General features: G+C 32.5%; 2 protein-coding genes and 1 long non-coding RNA gene across 3 annotated transcripts; 2 read left to right on the top strand and 1 right to left on the bottom strand.

Moving 5' to 3' along the window:
* Positions 1-6,398: 6,398 nt before the first annotated feature.
* On the top strand, positions 6,399-7,362 carry LOC107913422 (uncharacterized). The gene is made up of 2 exons (XR_001688525.2): positions 6,399-6,584; positions 7,080-7,362. It is a non-coding gene; the product is annotated as an uncharacterized lncRNA (long non-coding RNA).
* A 1,604-nt stretch (positions 7,363-8,966) lies between these two features.
* On the bottom strand, positions 8,967-13,290 carry LOC121224270 (snurportin-1). Its single transcript, XM_041107205.1, has 7 exons — positions 12,796-13,290; positions 12,491-12,677; positions 12,147-12,397; positions 11,322-11,436; positions 10,823-10,915; positions 10,030-10,173; positions 8,967-9,417 (listed from the first exon to the last, which is right to left on the bottom strand). The coding sequence occupies exons 1-7, from the start codon at positions 13,155-13,157 to the stop codon at positions 9,301-9,303; spliced, it is 1,269 nt and encodes a 422-aa protein (XP_040963139.1). The 5' UTR covers positions 13,158-13,290; the 3' UTR covers positions 8,967-9,300.
* A 1,740-nt stretch (positions 13,291-15,030) lies between these two features.
* On the top strand, positions 15,031-17,540 carry LOC107913420 (pentatricopeptide repeat-containing protein At5g50390, chloroplastic). The gene has a single exon (XM_041107204.1). It carries the CDS (start codon positions 15,273-15,275, stop codon positions 17,379-17,381), a length of 2,109 nt encoding a protein of 702 aa, XP_040963138.1. The 5' UTR covers positions 15,031-15,272; the 3' UTR covers positions 17,382-17,540.
* Positions 17,541-18,813: the final 1,273 nt, after the last annotated feature.

The following is an 18,813-nucleotide window of genomic DNA, read 5'->3' as shown; positions in this document are numbered from 1 at the left end:
TAGATGTTTTAGAAGTCTTAAAATAAGGTTTTGATGGAATTAAGTTGATATTTTGTAAGTTCATAGGTTTTCAAGTATAGTTTATGTTGAACAAAAGAGATGAATTAGGGATTTAATTGAATGAATTTCAAGTTAGAATTGATAAAAGGATTAAATTGTAAAAAAAATTATAATTTTTATGTTTTACGGATTAAATTGAGAGAAATTCGAAATTAGGAAAATATGCTAAAATTTTAATAGTTACATTTGAGTTTGGATGAAATTTGAATAGAAATAGAGTGTGAATTGAATTAGGAAAGTAAGTGAACGTAGTTAGGATTAAATTGAGAATAAGGAAGAAATTGAATAGAAATTTAATTATTTATCATAATTAGTGCTGAAATTAATAGCGTAAATTATTATTATTTTCGTAGCTAGCAAAGAACCAGAAGCATCGGCACGGAAGGGAAAAGAGAAGATTATCGAGGAGTAAACTCGAGAAAATCACGGTTTGTCTTACTATAATTCAAGTTATTTATTATTAAATGTTAAATTTTAATTTATGTGTTTGGTAAATGAAATGTGAGGTAAGTATTATTATTATTATTATTAGTGAGAATTAAATTGAATAGTTGATATGAATTAATATTTGAATTGTTTGTTGATTAAAAGCAGGAAATGAATTTGAATCGAATTGTGAATGGTATTAAATTGTATGGAAATGTATTGAGTTGTGAAATGTGTGAATTTGTGGATTAATTATTGATTGAAAGGTGGAAAAATGATTGAATTGAAAATGTGAGAAATTATGATTGAATTGGAGTTATATGTAATTTAAATACCCTATTAACTAGTCGGACTGAGTCGGATATAGTTGGCATGCCATAGGATTGGAAGAGTTCAGGGATACTTCGACCTCGGGTCGATGAGACACTGGGTGTCACTATATTTCTTCGGATATTTACGATGAGGCACTGGGTGCCATTCTGGTGTGTTTGGTTGGATCCGTGAATCCGCCAAAGTCCGAGTTTTGTTAATAGGGTAAATGATGAAATGATAAACCGAACTAGTTGATCAAATGAGCTATTGAAATGAAATGAAAAGGTTGAATTGTGAATTGAAATGTGATATGAGATTGAGAAATGAACTTAAGGTTCATGATATGTCCAAATTCAAATTGTGGATGTATGATATCAATTGATGACTTGCTATTGTTGAAATATGGAATTTAAATTTAAATTTGAATATACGATTTATGCATTATATGGTTATTATTGTTATAATTTGAATTATGGTAATACCACTGAGTATGAAATACTCAGCGTACGGTTGTTTCCGTGCGCAGGTTGATAGAAGTCAAAAATTTCGGTTCAGCATCCAAATCAATCCCGACTTCAGCATAACTTTGGTGATGTATATTTTCTTTTGGTAATGTGGCATGTACATAGGATGTGTATAAAGGTTATTATGTTTTAATATAAATGGTTAAAAATGTTAGTATTATAAGTTTATGAATTATAATGAAAGAAGTTTATCTATTTTTATTTAATTAGTATATTGTTAAATTTAAATTGATATTATGTTGATTGAGTTTGATTAGAAGGTATTTAGAATAGAAAATGAGAATGTGACATGAATTGGTTGATTTGGTTATATTTGAAAATGATGCGGTTTTAATTGCAGGGGGTTTTAAGTAAAAATATGCAGAAGTGCTGCCAAAATTTTTAAAAAAATGAAGTCAGTTAGTAAAATATTATATGATTATATGATTTTATTTTAATATGTTTGTTATCTATTTAAGGATTATTGTAAATTATCTGATATGTTCGGTAATGCTTCATAACCCTGTTCTAGCAACGATTTGGGGTTAAGGGGTGTTACAAACATATTCTTCTTCAAAGACAATGTCCTTAATTCTTTTTCCCCTCGCAAACTCAACATCCTTAAAGAATGAGCATTATCTGTCTTTAAAAAAATAGCCTTAGTGGGATCATAAAATTTGTAACCCCTAGATTTTTTAGAATATCCAAAAAAATCAAAGGGATTAGAAATATCGTCAGACACAAGTCTCTCAATTCTCCTTTTGGAGATATAACCTAATCTCTTATGTCACAGCGAAGTCAAATTCTTAATGGTTAATTTGTGTTTGTTAGTTGTTATGATATTATGTAAAGATTCATTAAATGAAGTAATAGTATTAAGCAAAATAGATTATCATAGCCTGATAAAGAATTAAAGCCAACCAAATTTGAATTTTGAAAAAAAATGAAAAATGAAAAATTCTATTTTAAAAATGAACAAAAATAAATAAAATTGTCCAATGCTAAAAATCGAATTTCGCCTAAAAGGCAATATAATAAAATTCAATTCTACATAATATATAAAGTTCCTACTGCTTCAATTTCTATCAAATGATTATTTCCTAGGTAAATGTATCTTTCACCATCATTTGGCTTTTGAAAATTACAACAATCCTACATAAATATGCTGATGTGAGTCATTGCGTTGAAATCTATCCACCAAGTGTGTCTAAGTACCGAAGTCAAATTAACCTCAAAATAAACAAAATCAAGAAATGTGCCTTTCTTAACACGCAGAGCATTATAATTGGTACAACTCTTCTTTTATTGTTTCTTTTCTAGTGTGATATTCGCAACTTCCTTAATCTTCTTTCTCTTTTTGTCGTGGCTAAATGGGCCCTTTCTACCATTTCTTGCTTCAACCTTTCATCTTCCTAAATACAATGTGAGATGAGCTCACTTAGAGACCAAGTCTCTTTCTGACAATTATAGCTCACCTTAAACTAGATACAATAGTAAGTCCACAAAAAGTTCTAGCTTAGGTGCTTTCAACTTTGAAACAAGATGAGACATTTCCATAATGTACTCATTGTTATACCTTTCTCTTTATAACTCATCGAAATTAGATTTGTTAAGAGTGTACCAATTTTAGCCTTTTCATTCTTTGCAAACCTCTTTTCAAAGTCAGCTAAGAATTCCTTAGCAGTGGCATTCTTATCAAGCATAGTGCCCCTGAATATTTCTGGAATGGTCTTCTTCATGATCATCATACACATGTGATTTGATCTCTCCTACCTTTCCATCTCATTGCTTTGATCAGAGGTACTTTCATTTGTAACTAAAGGAGGAGAATCATCTTTTAACTCAAGGTCGAGATCCATGACTCCGAGAACAATCATAAGATTCTCTTGGTATGATTTAAAGTCAGTGTCATTTAACATAGGAATCGAGTTAATACTGGTTGTGATGTTGGTAGGTGTAATAATAGCTGAATCAAACAAAACAAGCTTCAAATTAATTTGAATAAAGGTAAACCATATCTCAATATAACATGCACTCCATTAATATTTCACATTTGGACAAAAATATTAACTTATAAGTGATATCTTTGTGTAGTAATCAAACATTGACAATAAGAACATGTTGAATTATAAATCTTCCTCTGGGTTGATTTATTACTCATATGTAAAACCGAATAATTGTCACATGTTAATTACCAACTGCACATGTAATTTTGGTAAATATTAACTTACCATGGCTTAAGTTACATGCATAAAACTTTTTTATATTTTAAAATAAAGTAATTTCCACAACAGAAGTTACTTTGACAATTGTTTCTTCAATTAAGTTAAAATATATAAATATAAAAATATTCAAATTCAAAATTTTCTTAAGGTCAAATTGAAATTTTTTTATCACGTTATGTTTCCAAAATAAGGTTATTTTAATATAGTAATAAAAAGCCAAAAACCTGAATTTTTGACTGTTTTATACATAATAAAAATAAAAAATTATGCAACCAAATATTTGGAACCATAAAATACTAAACCAAATAACATAGAACTATATTTAAAACCAGATTTTTTAAACATGTATTATAGTGAATATTTTGCATTAAAACACCCAAAAATTATATATATATATGTGTGTGAGAAAATTAACAACTTCAATTTTTTCAATTATAACTAATTTCATAAAACCAATTTGATAAAAATTGGTAATTGAATCCATAAATGTTTATAAAAAAATATTAATTAATCCAAATAATGACATTAAAAAACAATACAAAATTAATGCATGATATAACCCCAAACATTGAACAAAAAAACATAAACCAAAACATTCCATTAGATATTGACCTAATGTAGACTGCTGTAATTGTACGGAAAAAAGGAAAACTTTCAATATATAATTAATATTAATAAAATTAAAAGTGAAATTGACAAAATCTTGAGCCATCCTTCTAATTTCAAAGCAAAAAATTAAACAGATCCACACCCCAATAAATTTATACAAAATCCACCAAATGACCAAATATCATTTAATTAAAATATGAAACCCTAGAATTATCGAAATCCAAACAATTCAACATGCATCTCAGAGATTCTAACATAAATATTACATTTTAACATAAAATTCATAAATAAAAAAAATTAAGATTGAATCATTTCAAAATAATAGAAAAATTAATTTGTTCTTAATGATTTGACTTGATGAAACTCGGATCCCACTTGTTAAAATCGTAAAACTCTTATATAAAACTTGAAACCGTAAATTAGAATCTGTCATGTCAGGTCATCAAAAATAAATCAAGAACAAAACTAAATACGGAAGCGTATCTGAATCCATTGATATCTTGAGCTCTTATGATTTTGGTATTCCAAATTAACACAAGCATTTTAGAGAATGGTGACTCTTTTATGAAGATGACATATCAGAAAAGTTACTATTTATAATTTTGAATCATAACCTTAATATATAATTTTTGCACGTAAACTTCAATTTCTAACCAGTCCATCGTCAATTAGAAATTAATTATCACGATATCTACATATATTTAGTTATCCTTTATTTAAAAATCACATTGAATCACATTTAATTTCGATTAACTTCTTTTAATACTAAATAATAACATATAATTTTCATATTATCTAACAAATTCACATTCATGCATTGTTGAGGGCAATAATTAGATAGCTCATGGATCTTTGCAATTATGCAAATGAGCTATTGTTCATCAATGGCTGGTGCTTTACTTCATCACTTGCCATCAATGAAATCACAACCCTTTTAACACATTTTGCACATTATGATCACAATTGGAAATGTCAGATGGATCAGTAAAGTTTTGAAGAAATTAAACTCTTTTGGGTCAAAAATGGATTTTGAAATTTGACTTTCAGAAAATAAATTTACCTTCTTTCTTTTCTTTTAAATGTTTGTTTCAAACTTTGATTAAGTTTTATTTTTATTTTTATTTTTGAAAAAAAAGTATTTTTTAATACTTGTAATAGTTGAATTCAATTTGATAAAACGTTCAATCGATTAAGTTTATTTAGTAAATAAAACCTATAGTTAAATAAGGTAAAAGTATTAAACGAGAATACCTCATTTTGAATTTTAATCCTTCCACTAAAAAAAAAGTTGGTTTATATATATTAGATAAACGAGTAAAATGGTTGTCTATTAAAATTGTATAATTAAATATTTATTTTATCCTTTTATTTATAAAGTGTAATAAACATTTAATTTTTAATTTTTATATCTTTATTAAATTTGGCTCCTAATCTTTTATTTAAAGCAAATTGGACCTCAACCCTTCATTGTTAATATGATACAATATATAGCCATATCATCAAATAATATGGAAATTATAAAAATTTAAAAACTTAAAAATCACAAATAAAAATTATAATTCAAAAAATTGTGATTTTTTTAAAAAAACTAACATATAAAAAATTCTAAAAGCTTAAAAATTATAAGTTTTTAAAATTTGTAAATGATAAAAAATTAGAAATGCAAAAGAATTTCAATTTTTTTAAAAAAATCAAAATTATAAAAAATTGTAAAAAAAATATTTAAAAAATTAAGAATTTAATAATTTTATTTTAAAGTTACCTTGGATTGAATTCTGTTATCACTCTAACCGATCAAGTGTAGTCTAAAATATGTAATATTGTTGAAAGTTAAAATTTAAAGTTAGATTTTTGATATTATGATAAATTTAGTCTTTAACGTTTGTATTTTTTTGTCAATTTGGTTTTTCTTTTCTTTTTTTAGCTAAATTTAATTTTTTAAAAATAGTCAAATTTGATTACCAACTTTTCGGAAAGATTCATATTGCTTTTCTTTAATGAAAATACTGACTAAAACATTAAAATTTTAAACATGATAGCCTGCATAGTAATCGACGGTTTCTTGGATGGAAAGAAACTGTCCTTGGACCTAGGGGTGTGCAAAATTCGGGTAAAATCGAAAAAATTCGGTTAACCGACCGAATTCGGTTAATCGGTTGGTTAACCGAATTTTTTCGGTTTAACCGAACTTTGCAGGGTAATGGGCCTTAAATTAAACCCAGCCGGCCAGCCCAATTTATTTTCTCTCCTCCAGGCTCCAAGCCCAAGAACCAAAACTTTTCTCAAGAGCACTCAGCACTCAGCAGTACTGGTAACAGGCAGCAACACAAAGTCACAAATCAGCCATCGTCGGGTTCTCATTTCTCAATCTCAGATTTTCAGTCGAATCGGGAAAATCCACCATTTTGCTGTCTATTTCTCTTCCAGCACACCAATACCCGGAGGCCAGGTTTTCTTTCTTCTAATTTCCCTTTGTTTTTTTTTTCCAATTTCTTAAGTCGACATTAGTATGGTTTCTTAAGTCGATTAAACTAATAATATGAGCGAGATTCTCTCCCACATTTTCAATGGGTTTGGGTGTGAAAGGCCTTAGCCTAGACCCTCAACACCCATGCTCTAAAGCTACGGTGGTCAAAGAAGAACAACACATTGTTTGCACAATGAATACTTGTGTGTGTTGTTCGAACTTCGAACCTATCCAGCATCTGCAAATGATGATGAAGATTTTGAAGCCATACTCAGGTGTTTGTGATTGTATGTTACCGTGAGTAGTGCATTTTTAAGGTTTAATTCTAAATACTGCTGAAGGGCACCTCTTCAGTGGCCGCTTTAGGGTTAATTTTGCGTTTGAACTTCCCCGCCTGTTTGCTTGAGCTAAAAAGAAGGAGAAAGTTAGTGTGTTTTCAGAAATATGGGTTTTGATTGGTTTCTCTGAAAATGGTAGGAAGGGCTGATAGATGAAAATGGGCAGTTGCAATGTTGATTTCAGGGATGGTGTTTTGATGGATGTGGATCTTGCACTAGGAGTCTAGGATTCCTTAGGCTGCATCTCAAGGTCCAGAAGCCGGTGCTTGCTTTTTGTTTGGCCTGATGAGAAGGGTCGGGAAAGACCAAGTGCTACCCATGTAAACTCATTGCTTCTAGTTAGTTTCTGCTTCAACTACTAAGTTTGTTCCACCCTATTATTGTAAGAGTAATTTAAAGTTACAATACCCTTCCTTGTTTAAGGTTTGAAATCTCAATGGCTTCCTATACTAGTTTCTTCTACCTTTTACTTCATGAATTTGATATCTGGGTTTTAGCATACCACTGAAATGCATCCTAGATTATTGGCAAAAGCTTCCATTTCATCAATCATGACAACCAAGTTAAGCTTATGTTAGGAAACGACTTAATTGTCTCTTGGATGTGGTTTATCATTTCCCTGCAGAATAGAGATAGACACAAAGCTTCCAATAGTTGGGGAGCAGAAATGGAAGATTGAGATATGTTTATTCAATCTACCAGGAGATCTTTACAAGTCCTACATTTCTTTCATCAATAGTGCCCGTTGGCCCCATATCTTATGCCTTTTTCATTTTTTTAATTAATATGATTTTTGATCAATACTAACCATTAATTTTAGGTACAATCCAAAATCATAAAAAGATTATTGAACTTAAAAGAAGAGAAAAACAGTTGTCTGCCGCCTTTCAATTTTCATTTTTATGTAATGTTTTTAATTATGTAGTGATTCAAAGACTTATGTAATGTTTTTAATTATGTAGTGATTCAAAGACTTATTTTTTTTAATTATGTAGTGATTCAATTTGGTTAAATCGGTTAAGTCGGTTAATCAGTTAAGTCGGTTAATTTTTAACCAAAAATAAAAATCATATGATTTTCGGTTAATTCGGTTAACCGATCGGTTTAACCGAAAAAATTTCGGTTCGGTTAATGTTTTTTTAAAAAAATTCGATTCGATTAACGGTTAAAAATTTTTGAAGGTCGGTTAATTCGGTTATAGCTATTTCGGGTCGGTTAATCGAATGCACACCCTTACTTGGACCTCAAGAAAAAGCCCCATTCAGATATGGAAAAACAAAACACAAACAGATTTGTTAGAATGATTTTAAAGACAAAAACCAACTATTTTGTGTAAGAATGTTTGAAACAACAAAAAATGATTTAAACTCCTCATGTTGATGTGTTTTTTGATGGAACAATATAGGAGAATGTCTTTCTTGGAGCAACTTTAATTTGAAACGAAAATCAATAAAATCAGTAAGCTAAAACAACAAAAATTAACTTAAATAAGCAAAAAACAAAAACTAACTTAAATAAGCAAAAAAACAATAGAAAAGAGAAGATGGCATCCGACTTCATGCTTTTTTTTTTTACTTTTTGAATTTTTATAATTTATAAATTATTTGTTAAAGTGACGTAAAACAAATGATGTCATGTCAACATAAAATTCAAGTAAACTACCACATGAGTTGTAAGGTTAACAATGTTGAAAATTTAATGTTTTGAATTGCATTTCTATTAAAAAAAAGTATTTGACTCTTTAAAGGTTATGGTCAAATTTAGAATAATTTGTCATGTTGAAGGTTAAATTTTTTAAATTATGACTAAATTGACATAATATTTAAAAGTTAAAATCTAAATTTATTATTCTACCTATTTTTAAGCTGCCACTTTACTGTTTAGTTAAAGGGTGACCAATTTAAAAAATTCATAATTAGGTGATCAAAAAAGAAATAAGCTCATAGTTGAGTGATTTGTGGTGTAATTTATTTATTTTTTAACCAAATTCAAATAATTTATGAGTACAAATTTAGAACTATACATCTTTAGTCAGGCATAGATACTCTGGTATGCTGGAACAAGAAATTACAGTCACTCATGTATGATACTCTCTCAATAGTTTCCTACACACAAAAAGACAACAATTTGGCTTTCAACATAAGATCTCTATTGGAACCATCCACACCCTTGGCTGAGCCAAGTTCATTTACATAACTAATTTATGCCAAAAAACATCTATCTCCTGCATTCTGCATGAAATTCATCTGGTAGTAACCCAACAGGGCATCTTCAGTTTCTCTCTACTCCACAATGGGTTTTAAACTTGCCACGCACAGAACACAAATACCGAACCTGGTATAATTAATATATAGATATAGTCAACCAACCATCTCGATGTCACTTGGTGTCTTTTCTTGATCATTTGCGGAGTTAATTGATGCTAGAAGATCATCTATCTTTAGAGGAGAATGTCGAACCATGAACTGGAACAAAACCTGCAGAGCAGATTCGAGGATGTTTTTAGTTTGAAGGTATCATTTAAAGGGAAAATTAATAATTTAAAACACAGAAAGGCAAGCATGGACGACACGAATGATTTACTAGCCTCCAGAGAAACAACAGATCTTAGAAATTAATGCAGCCAAAAAGAGAAAGAAAATAAGATAATAAATATAGACAAACCTTCTTCAATTTTGCTTACATTTTATCATAGAGAACCGACTAATTTGGTTGGGGATTAACACTGTCTAAACTAGGAAGCATCTGGTGCATCTATACCCCCTCTACAAAGATTTGAGTTGAAATCCCTAATTCCACCAATCAAAATGAGATTCTAAATATGGCATAGACAATGCAAACGCCAAATGATCATTAAGAATCATTTCAGGGCCAATTTTATTTATGAACCTTTAAAGTAGACAAGGGATTTACAGAATTATCCTAATAAGAATTAGTCCAAAAACTTTATCGCAGAGGTAAGAGTACACAAAATATCTCAAACAATAGCTAACTATAACATTTTGACATTTCCCTCAGACTGATTTGGGTATGGGTTTTAATTTCAACAATAATGTTATAAATTGTATCATGCATGCTTTTCTACCAACCTTTGAGTAACTATCTGCAAAAGCTCGTGCCCGGTTGGACTTGCCAAGATAAATCAAATCAGCCTTCTCAAGCTTCCCATCAACAAAACTCAATCCTCCATCACCAATAGCAAACCGTAAAAGGTTCCCTGTATGCAGCCCTGACTGTGTATTTGGAAGAGTGGGAAAATCAGATAAAAGAACAGAGAAATATTAAATGTAAGCCAAGTGGGATGTTAAAAGCAAGGTTGGAGAGGAAGGGTGCTTAAAGTTCTACAATTTATTTTCCTTTCTAGCTTGTATTTCAAGAAATCTGGCTCATGAGCCAGCCACTCAGCTCAAGAAGCAGACAGTCTTAATTGTAGAACGAAACATGCTGGTGTAATGGAACATCATCAAGATGAAAACTTGGGTTCTAGGCTCCCTTATGCTTCAATTTAAATAGACCAAATTTATAATTATCACTACTTCAAAGGGGCTGTCCAATTGAGAGAACTAGGAGCTTTGATCTCAGGTCAGAATTCAATTCCAGCGGAGGGGAGGAAGGAATTACAGGATGGGAGGGAGCTACCTATTTCAACTAGCTCAAAGCCCAATGATTGCACTTACCAATTTGAAGCAATAGCTAACTGCATTGATATATCATAGACTTTGACAAATAAATAACAATGGCCAATTATAGATGAACAGATCATTGTAATTAGTTGATAGCAATGATTACGGCACTATGCATTTGGCTTGGTATGGGTACTTACGGTTAAGCAACGATTATCACATTATGCATTTGGCTCAATATGGGTATTCAAAACCATACCTTTTCTATGATATCCCCGTCTAAGCAGCCAAACAGCACAGGAGGGTCATCTGATGTTACCAGTTTTCTATCATCTTGCAGCTCCAAAACTACCTGATAACAGAAGAAAGAACAATTGTTATAGCTTTACTCCATATGTATAGATCAACTAAAAAGGAGATACTAGTTTTTATTATTTGTCTTCTCTAATTAGTCCAAAAGCACAATGTGACTTTTATTTCATGCTTTAGGAAACTTTGCTTTTGAATTTCATAGCCAAATGTTAGTCTAGAGAGAGTAATTGTCTGAACCAAACTATCAGACAGAAAACAATCCATGGATCGGTGATCATAAGAGCGACCTGTCTATGTTAAAACTTCGAACATCAACTTACAGACAATAACTCACGCAAATTAATTATATTAGTCATTGCTCTTCAGTTGAACAATGAGAAAGAAACAAGTCCTAATTTGTTTGAAAGGGTGAGCATAGATGAATAACAAATGCTGCATCAAGATACCTGTTGTTGGCTTGGGATCTCTCCTTTACCATCGGTGTCAATAACAAATTGGCTACAGTTATCATCCTTCCAGACTAATGCGAGGGGTGTGTTGCCAGTCTGATAGAGTGCATGCCTATGAAGGAAATAAAGTAAAACTCACTGGTTAGAATACACAAACAGGAGAGAGACAAAATCTGCTATGAGGAGATGTTGGAGGTCCTAATGATAATACAAAATCTAAGAACAGGAAAAACAAAAAAAGAAGCAATATATATCCATCTTCCATGGGATGCACAAAGAAAGGCTTCATCTATGATTTCCAAAGGTATCATTAAGATACAAGCAACCTTACCAGCTAAATAGGAGCAGCATCCTTCTTAACAAAGAAGAAAGTCCACTTTTAATCTTATAACTCCTTTTACAGGAAAATTCCATTAAAGTAGGACAAACACTTTACTTTATACTTGTTATAACAATTAAGTTGTACAAGTGTTGGGTAGACTATGGGTGTGGTTCACACTGCGTGTGGAGTGGAGGAGAGCCACTAAGGATGGAGGTTTAGGGTGGTGTTTTGGCAGAGCGATGGCTAATGATTATGTCCATGTTCCCCTTAGTCTTGGAAGAATAAGAACCAACAAAGTACTCAAATTTACACCTTAGTTCAGACTATGGAAGCATACATGTTCCTTAGATCACAAGAGAAATAAAATGAAAGCCATGCCAATCATCCATACACAAAAAAAGCAAAAGACATGGAACCCATTACAGAGTAAATTCTATTACTTAGGACAATGGGAAAAGATAATGGAAAACTGAGTACAAATTTTGAGGAAAATAACTCACTTGTTATAAAACAGTAATCCATCCTTAGCATACGGCACAACTCCAGTGTATGCTGCATGTAGGCCACTCTGATCACAATTATACACCGGAACAGCACTGAACCTAAATTTATGATAATGTGAAGGCGCATTGCAAGCACCGCTCTCTTCGAGCTTCGAGTTCAACCAATAGAATCTAAACTCAGCAGTACAATCATAGAGAGAGTATCCATTCCAGCAAACCATATCAATCACATAGTAAGTCTGATCCAACTGCAACAAGAATCAAGCTTCAACAAAATCAAAACCAAACAATATATCAGCATTAACATGATTCCTATCTTCACTGTTTCTGGTTTTTCATACCTCGTGGAAAATGCAATCCAGGATACAATATGATTGAGCTGAGCCCGAGCCATCTCTGATCTTGGCTCCAGCTGGTAAAGCCGATGGGAAATGATGCAAAATGGAGCCGTTTCTTTGCCTGCTCACTGTCGTTCCGTTTGATGAAACCACAAAGCATCGCTTTCCAGCTGGCCTTGCAAATACATACCTTTAAAGAAGGGAGAAAAAAAATGAAACTTCACTTCAGAAGCAATTAAAACGTTGCACAAATCCCTAATTAACACTGCAGCAAACGATTAAACATATTTATGAGAATCCCTAATTACCAGTCTTGGGCCAAGCGATCAGGGACGTCGATCATCCACTCAGGAAGCATAAGCTGCCTCGCGAACCATTTTCGAACCTCTGGTCCTCGGAGCTTCGAAGCTTGACGGACATCGAGGTCTTTCGAAAAAGCTTCAGATTCTTGTTCGGCTTCGGGTACGGTTTCTAATTCGATGTCGGATTGTTCAGGTTGGGATTCGGGTGCAGCAGACTGGAGCGAGAGAATAGACGAAGCCAAGCAGCGAGCTTGCTGTTGAGCATCGCGACGATTCTGCGCTTGACGGAGCAGCGAGAGCTCCCTCCGCTTCTGCTGATCGGATATCGCCGCTCGCTTGAACGGACGGCGAATGTCGTGCGGCGCCATTGCTTATTGAACGATTTAAACCTTCCGCTATATTCTCCCCCGTTTCAAACGGTTCAAAAGAGTAGGCTCGATAAGGTAGTTTCTTATAGGGTAAAGCAATCGATCATCGAATTATTTTTCATTTATATTAATCAGCCAATTATAAGTACAATTATATTTATAAAAAAAAGTTTTTAAATCATGCTACTTAAAAAAGGATAAATTGACTTTTTTACCCAAATATTATAAAATAAAATAAAAAATTCGAAAATGGTATCCCACCCCGATTAATTACGGGAATGGCAGTGACAAAAATTTTACCTTTTTTTTTTGACAATGACAAAAATCAGTTAACCAAAAAAAATATTATATTGATGGAGGATAACTAGTGTTAATGTTTCTCTTTTTCTTCTTCATTAACATTCTACCAAATTGGATACCGGTATCCAAGTCAAGAGTACCAAATCCTAAACACTCAAATCGACATTCTTGACCCTTTAAAGGTTGAGCGTCGATACTCTCACTCTAAGTACCAAACCCTGGGTGCAAGGGTCAATTTTGCCTCTCCTTAAACACCATCGACACTTGCCAAAACATACCTTGACAACACATTTCATAAAACATACATATTTCAACTTAATAATAGCACATGTCACAATACAAATTGAGTAGCAAAAATTATAACAAAAAATTAACACCATTTAAAAATTTCAAAACTTCTATTATGCTAGAGCGGAAAGTACATGTTGTTTATTATGTAAACATAAAGAATCATTATGAATTAAGAATGAGACTAGGATTTAAGACTTTTGGATGTTGTAGACACACAAATTAAACTCTCAAAGAACTTTAGTATGTGCATGGTAATAAACAAAATTGTACGCGGACTAAAATAACTCAATAATATTAACAAATCAATAATTCACGATATAAAAATATTAAGCATACTAACAAAACATATAGTGACTTTCTATTGAATTATTATGCATTCTTTTTACAAGGAAAATAGCTCAAAGCATAACATAACATCATATTTCTATAAAATATCAACTTACATAAACTTCCAAAAGACAAATGATATTTAATAAAATCACATATTTCATAAGTGAACAACCCTTATTAACTATGCACACGAGTCCAAATGCTTACAGTAACACACAACACATCTTATGGCATGCCAGTTATATCTAAACCTTATCCAGTATTATTTAATAAGGCTTTACAAATTAACACATAACAAAATTTATCATCAACTTAACATATTTCTCCAGATAACAATTTACTTTGACAAGTCAACATAGAATTCATTTAACTCTTGCATTTGCCCATTGCACATACCTTAACCAACAAAATATAAAAGTAATCATATATAGTAACATGGTAAGTAACACATTACCAAATCATAATTCTTAATAAACTTATACTAGGAAAACAATATAGTTAACACAAATTGAAAGCAGTCACTCGTCAATAAATTTTTCTTTTTCTTTCGCTTTAAAAGATTCAATTATCTCTTTGATTACAACCATTATCCAAACATTAAAACTAAGTTAGAAATCTACATTGAAACAATAAAATCATAAAAAATTAAGCATGATATTCACATTCAATTTTCGTGTTGTTAACTATAATAGAATCAGTTGTTTCACTATTGACATGAAGATCCACGTCAACCAAAATAAAAAATTATTTTAAATTATTTCCAATATTTTTTAATTAGAAAAAAGGTGTGAAATATTATTTTAAGCCTTAAAAATTCAAAACTAAATGGACAAAATGCTCGTTCCTATTATCCGGGTCGGTTTAAGTAAGAAAAAAAAATTCTTGACCCGACCCGACCGGATCTCAGTAAAATGCAATGTCGTTTTGGGATATTTTTTCTTCTCTCAAAAAATCTGGCGAAGGTAGTTAGAAAGTGGTCGGCAACTACTGAATTTAACAGTGAACTCTCGGCGGATCTCTCGATGCTGAGAGTAGTTCTAAACCCAATTCTTTTTTGAATTCTTCTTCCTTTATAAGAAACATGGTAATAACTCAACCTAACAAATCTCTTTCCCTTAGTCTCGAGAAAGCTTCGTCCCCATAGTTTTAATCTTTGTAAAGGTACATCTCCTTAACCATCTTTAATTTTCAATCATGGAAATCTCACTTGTTTGTTACCAATCCATTTCATTAGATAAAATACAGAATAGTTTTCGCTTTCCTTCATCAATCCATGAGGTATTCAGAACAAAGCCTTTGTTTTCCGATTATTGTTTTCGATTCAATAGGAGAAAATGTGGTAACCCATGTGATAAAATTAAGTGTTTTTCTCTTGAGCAAGGGCTGCAGCCACGGCGGCCCAAGCCAAAACCTTCTAGGAATACTGACTCTGACTTGAAAGAAACAGAAGAGACCCATGTTAAAAGACCCAGTGTCGGGATTTGTAGTCAGATAGAGAAATTGGCTTTTTGTAATAGGTATAGGGAAGCGCTTGAATTGTTTGAGATTTTGGAACTTGAAGGTGGTTTTGATGTGGGTTTAAGCACGTATGACGCATTAGTGAGCGCTTGTATTGGGTTGGGATCTGTACGAGCAGTTAAGAGAGTATTTAGTTACATGATAAGTAATGGGTTTGAGCCGGATCAGTATATGAGTAACAGGGTGCTGCTTATGCATGTGAAATGTGGGATGATGGTCGATGCACGTAGTTTATTTGATGAAATGCCGGAGAGGAATTTGGTTTCATGGAATACCATCATAGCTGGACTGGTCGATGTTGGGGATTACTTCGAGGCCTTTAGGTTGTTTCTTCTTATGTGGGAGGAGTTCTCTGATTGTGGATCTCGAACTATAGCGACAATGATCCGGGCATCTGCAGGGCTAGAACTCATTTCAGTAGGAAGGCAGCTACATTCGGCTGCAGTGAAGTTCGGTGTGGGTGAAGATATCTTCGTGTCTTGTGCACTGATTGACATGTATAGTAAGTGTGGCAGCATTGAAGATGCTCAATGGGCTTTTGATGAGATGCCAGAGAAGACTACTGTAGGATGGAATTCAATTATAGCAGGTTATGCTCTTCATGGTTACAGTGAGGAAGCGCTAAGTATGTTCTATGAGATGCGTGATTCTGGTGTTAAAATGGACCATTTCACATTTTCAATGATTATCAGAATTAGTTCAAGGTTAGCTTCAGTTGAATATGCCAAGCAAGTTCATGCAGGTCTGATTCGCCATGGATTTGGGTTGGACATTGTGGCTAACACCGCTCTCGTGGACTTCTATAGCAAATGGGGGAGAGTAGAAGATGCTAAACATGTTTTTGACAGGATGCCTTGCAAGAATACAATATCTTGGAATGCTTTAATTGTTGGATATGGTAATCACGGTTGGGGAGCTGAGGCCGTGGAATTGTTTGAGCAAATGCTTCGGGAAAAAATGAGACCTAACCATGTTACTTTTCTTGCTGTGTTATCTGCTTGTAGCCACTCAAGATTATTTGAACGTGGTTGGGAAATTTTTCAGTCGATGAGTAGAGATCACAAGATCAAACCCCGTGCAATGCATTATGCTTGTTTGATTGAATTATTAGGTCAGGAGGGACTTCTAGATGAAGCCTTTGCATTGATAAGAGGTGCTCCCTTCAAGCCTACGGCAAATATGTGGGCTGCACTGTTAACCGCCAGTCGTGTTAATGTGAATTTGGAGCTTGGGAAATATGCAGCCGAGAAATTGTATGGGATGGAACCTGAAAAGCTTAGTAATTATGTTGTACTTTTGAATATCTACCACCAATCAGGCAAGTTAAAGGAAGCAGCCGGTGTTTTGCAGACTTTGAGAAGAAAGGGCTTGCGAATGCTTCCTGTCTGCAGTTGGATTGAAGTTAATAAACAATCACATGTTTTCCTTTCTGGAGACAAATCCCATGTCCAGACCAATGAGATTTATGAGAAAGTTGATAGCTTGGTACACGAAATCTCAAAGCATGGTTATGTTCCAAAGGAGAAAACTCTGCTTCCTGATGTGGACGAGCAGGAGCAGCGCATATTGTTGTACCACAGTGAGAAATTAGTAGTAGCTTTTGGCCTGATAAATACTATGAAAGGATCCCCTTTGCAAATCGTGCAGAACCATCGAATTTGCAATGACTGCCACAATGCTATCAAGTTGATAGCTTTGGTCACTCGGAGAGAAATCGTAGTGAGGGATGCTAGTAGATTTCACCATTTCAAAGATGGGAGCTGTTCCTGTGGTGATTATTGGTGATGTTAAAACTTATAATTGCAGGCTATAGATGTATGTTAGTTAGTCTATTGTTTTTTCACCACCCATTTTTCCTTAATCTTTTAGTAATAATGTAATTCCACATGTAAGAGTTGTAATTTTCAAGTTCATTGAACGAAAATAAATTCTTTTTGTGCACAAGCTTTTGAATCATTCTTCAGTTCACTTTCTCATTTTGTGTAATCCTATGAGAGAGAAGAGCAACCAAATTTGGAGGCTGAAAGGACTTGTTTTATCATGGCTAGGGGATTCCTTCTGTCACCCTATCAGCCTATATTTCTCTTTTTGTCATTCTGATGGATATGTTTACCTTCTATGGTGAATGATGCAGCAGCTCTCAAAGGAAAGATTCAACATCATCCATGCTGCAAGAACTTTGAATTTTGCAGATGCTCACATAGCTTTTACAAGAGGATCAGAGGATTCAATCAAAAGGCATTTCCACTCCGATATAGAAAGTTTCTATTGTATTTCTGAATTGCACCAAGATTGAATCATTGAATTATTCTCAGCATGGTATATATCCTTGGAGGAGTTGCAGGAGATCCAACAAAGTCACTTCTTTCAAGCTTGGAAACTTGTGGGGAAGAGGGATTATTGTGAATTACAAACAGTAAAGGATGTTTAGTTTTTCTTTGGTATCATCATAGCATAGATTGGCTCCATGTGACAAAGGTGAACCATTTTCAAAGGCAAAACTGCTTTCAAAAGCAAAGGTTTGAGCAATTTTAGGTTGTTTCCTACTGTCATGACACAAAATAAATATCATATGATATGATGAAAATATCCATCGAATTTCGATAAATTATTTTCCATTTTCCTAAAATAGAATTATAAAATTGATAATTGCACCTAAAACCTGAATAAAGGATAATTTAGAATCCAATCCAGTAACATAATTGGGGTTGAAAAAAAAAGAAAGTAGCATAATTGGGAATTGAGAAGTTAGTTTGATAATATAATTGCAGTACGCAAGGCAGACAAAGTCAAAGGAGGGGCCCCAAGTTGGCAAAAGTCCAATCCAACCAAAATTAGGATCACAAATTTTGATCCCCTCTAATTAATTTCATATCTTCTTCCTATTTTATTTATTATTTTTTAATTATTAGTTGAGTCAATTGGTGAAGCAGACACTTTTGGTCAATGCAATTCTCGTTAGGTTTCTCTTATTTCCAATTTTTATACTTTCATTCTTCAAAATATTCTATATTCAAAATAATTAATAAAAATTCAAGTGAAATAAGGTTGGGATATTAATTATTATAAAAAAAAATCGACATCTATATAAATATCAGATGAAAGTGAATAACTTAATTTTTAATTTCAATCTACTCTATCGTCATACTTAATCAAAAATAAAATAAAAAAACACAAAGATTAAGTAATATTAATATATGAGCACACAATAAAAAAT

Source organism: Gossypium hirsutum, chromosome D12, assembly GCF_007990345.1.
Source record: "Gossypium hirsutum isolate 1008001.06 chromosome D12, Gossypium_hirsutum_v2.1, whole genome shotgun sequence".
In the NCBI taxonomy this organism is placed as follows: Eukaryota; Viridiplantae; Streptophyta; class Magnoliopsida; order Malvales; family Malvaceae; genus Gossypium; species Gossypium hirsutum.
Note: the sequence above shows the minus strand (reverse complement) of the source record. Positions and strands in the feature narration are given on the sequence as shown.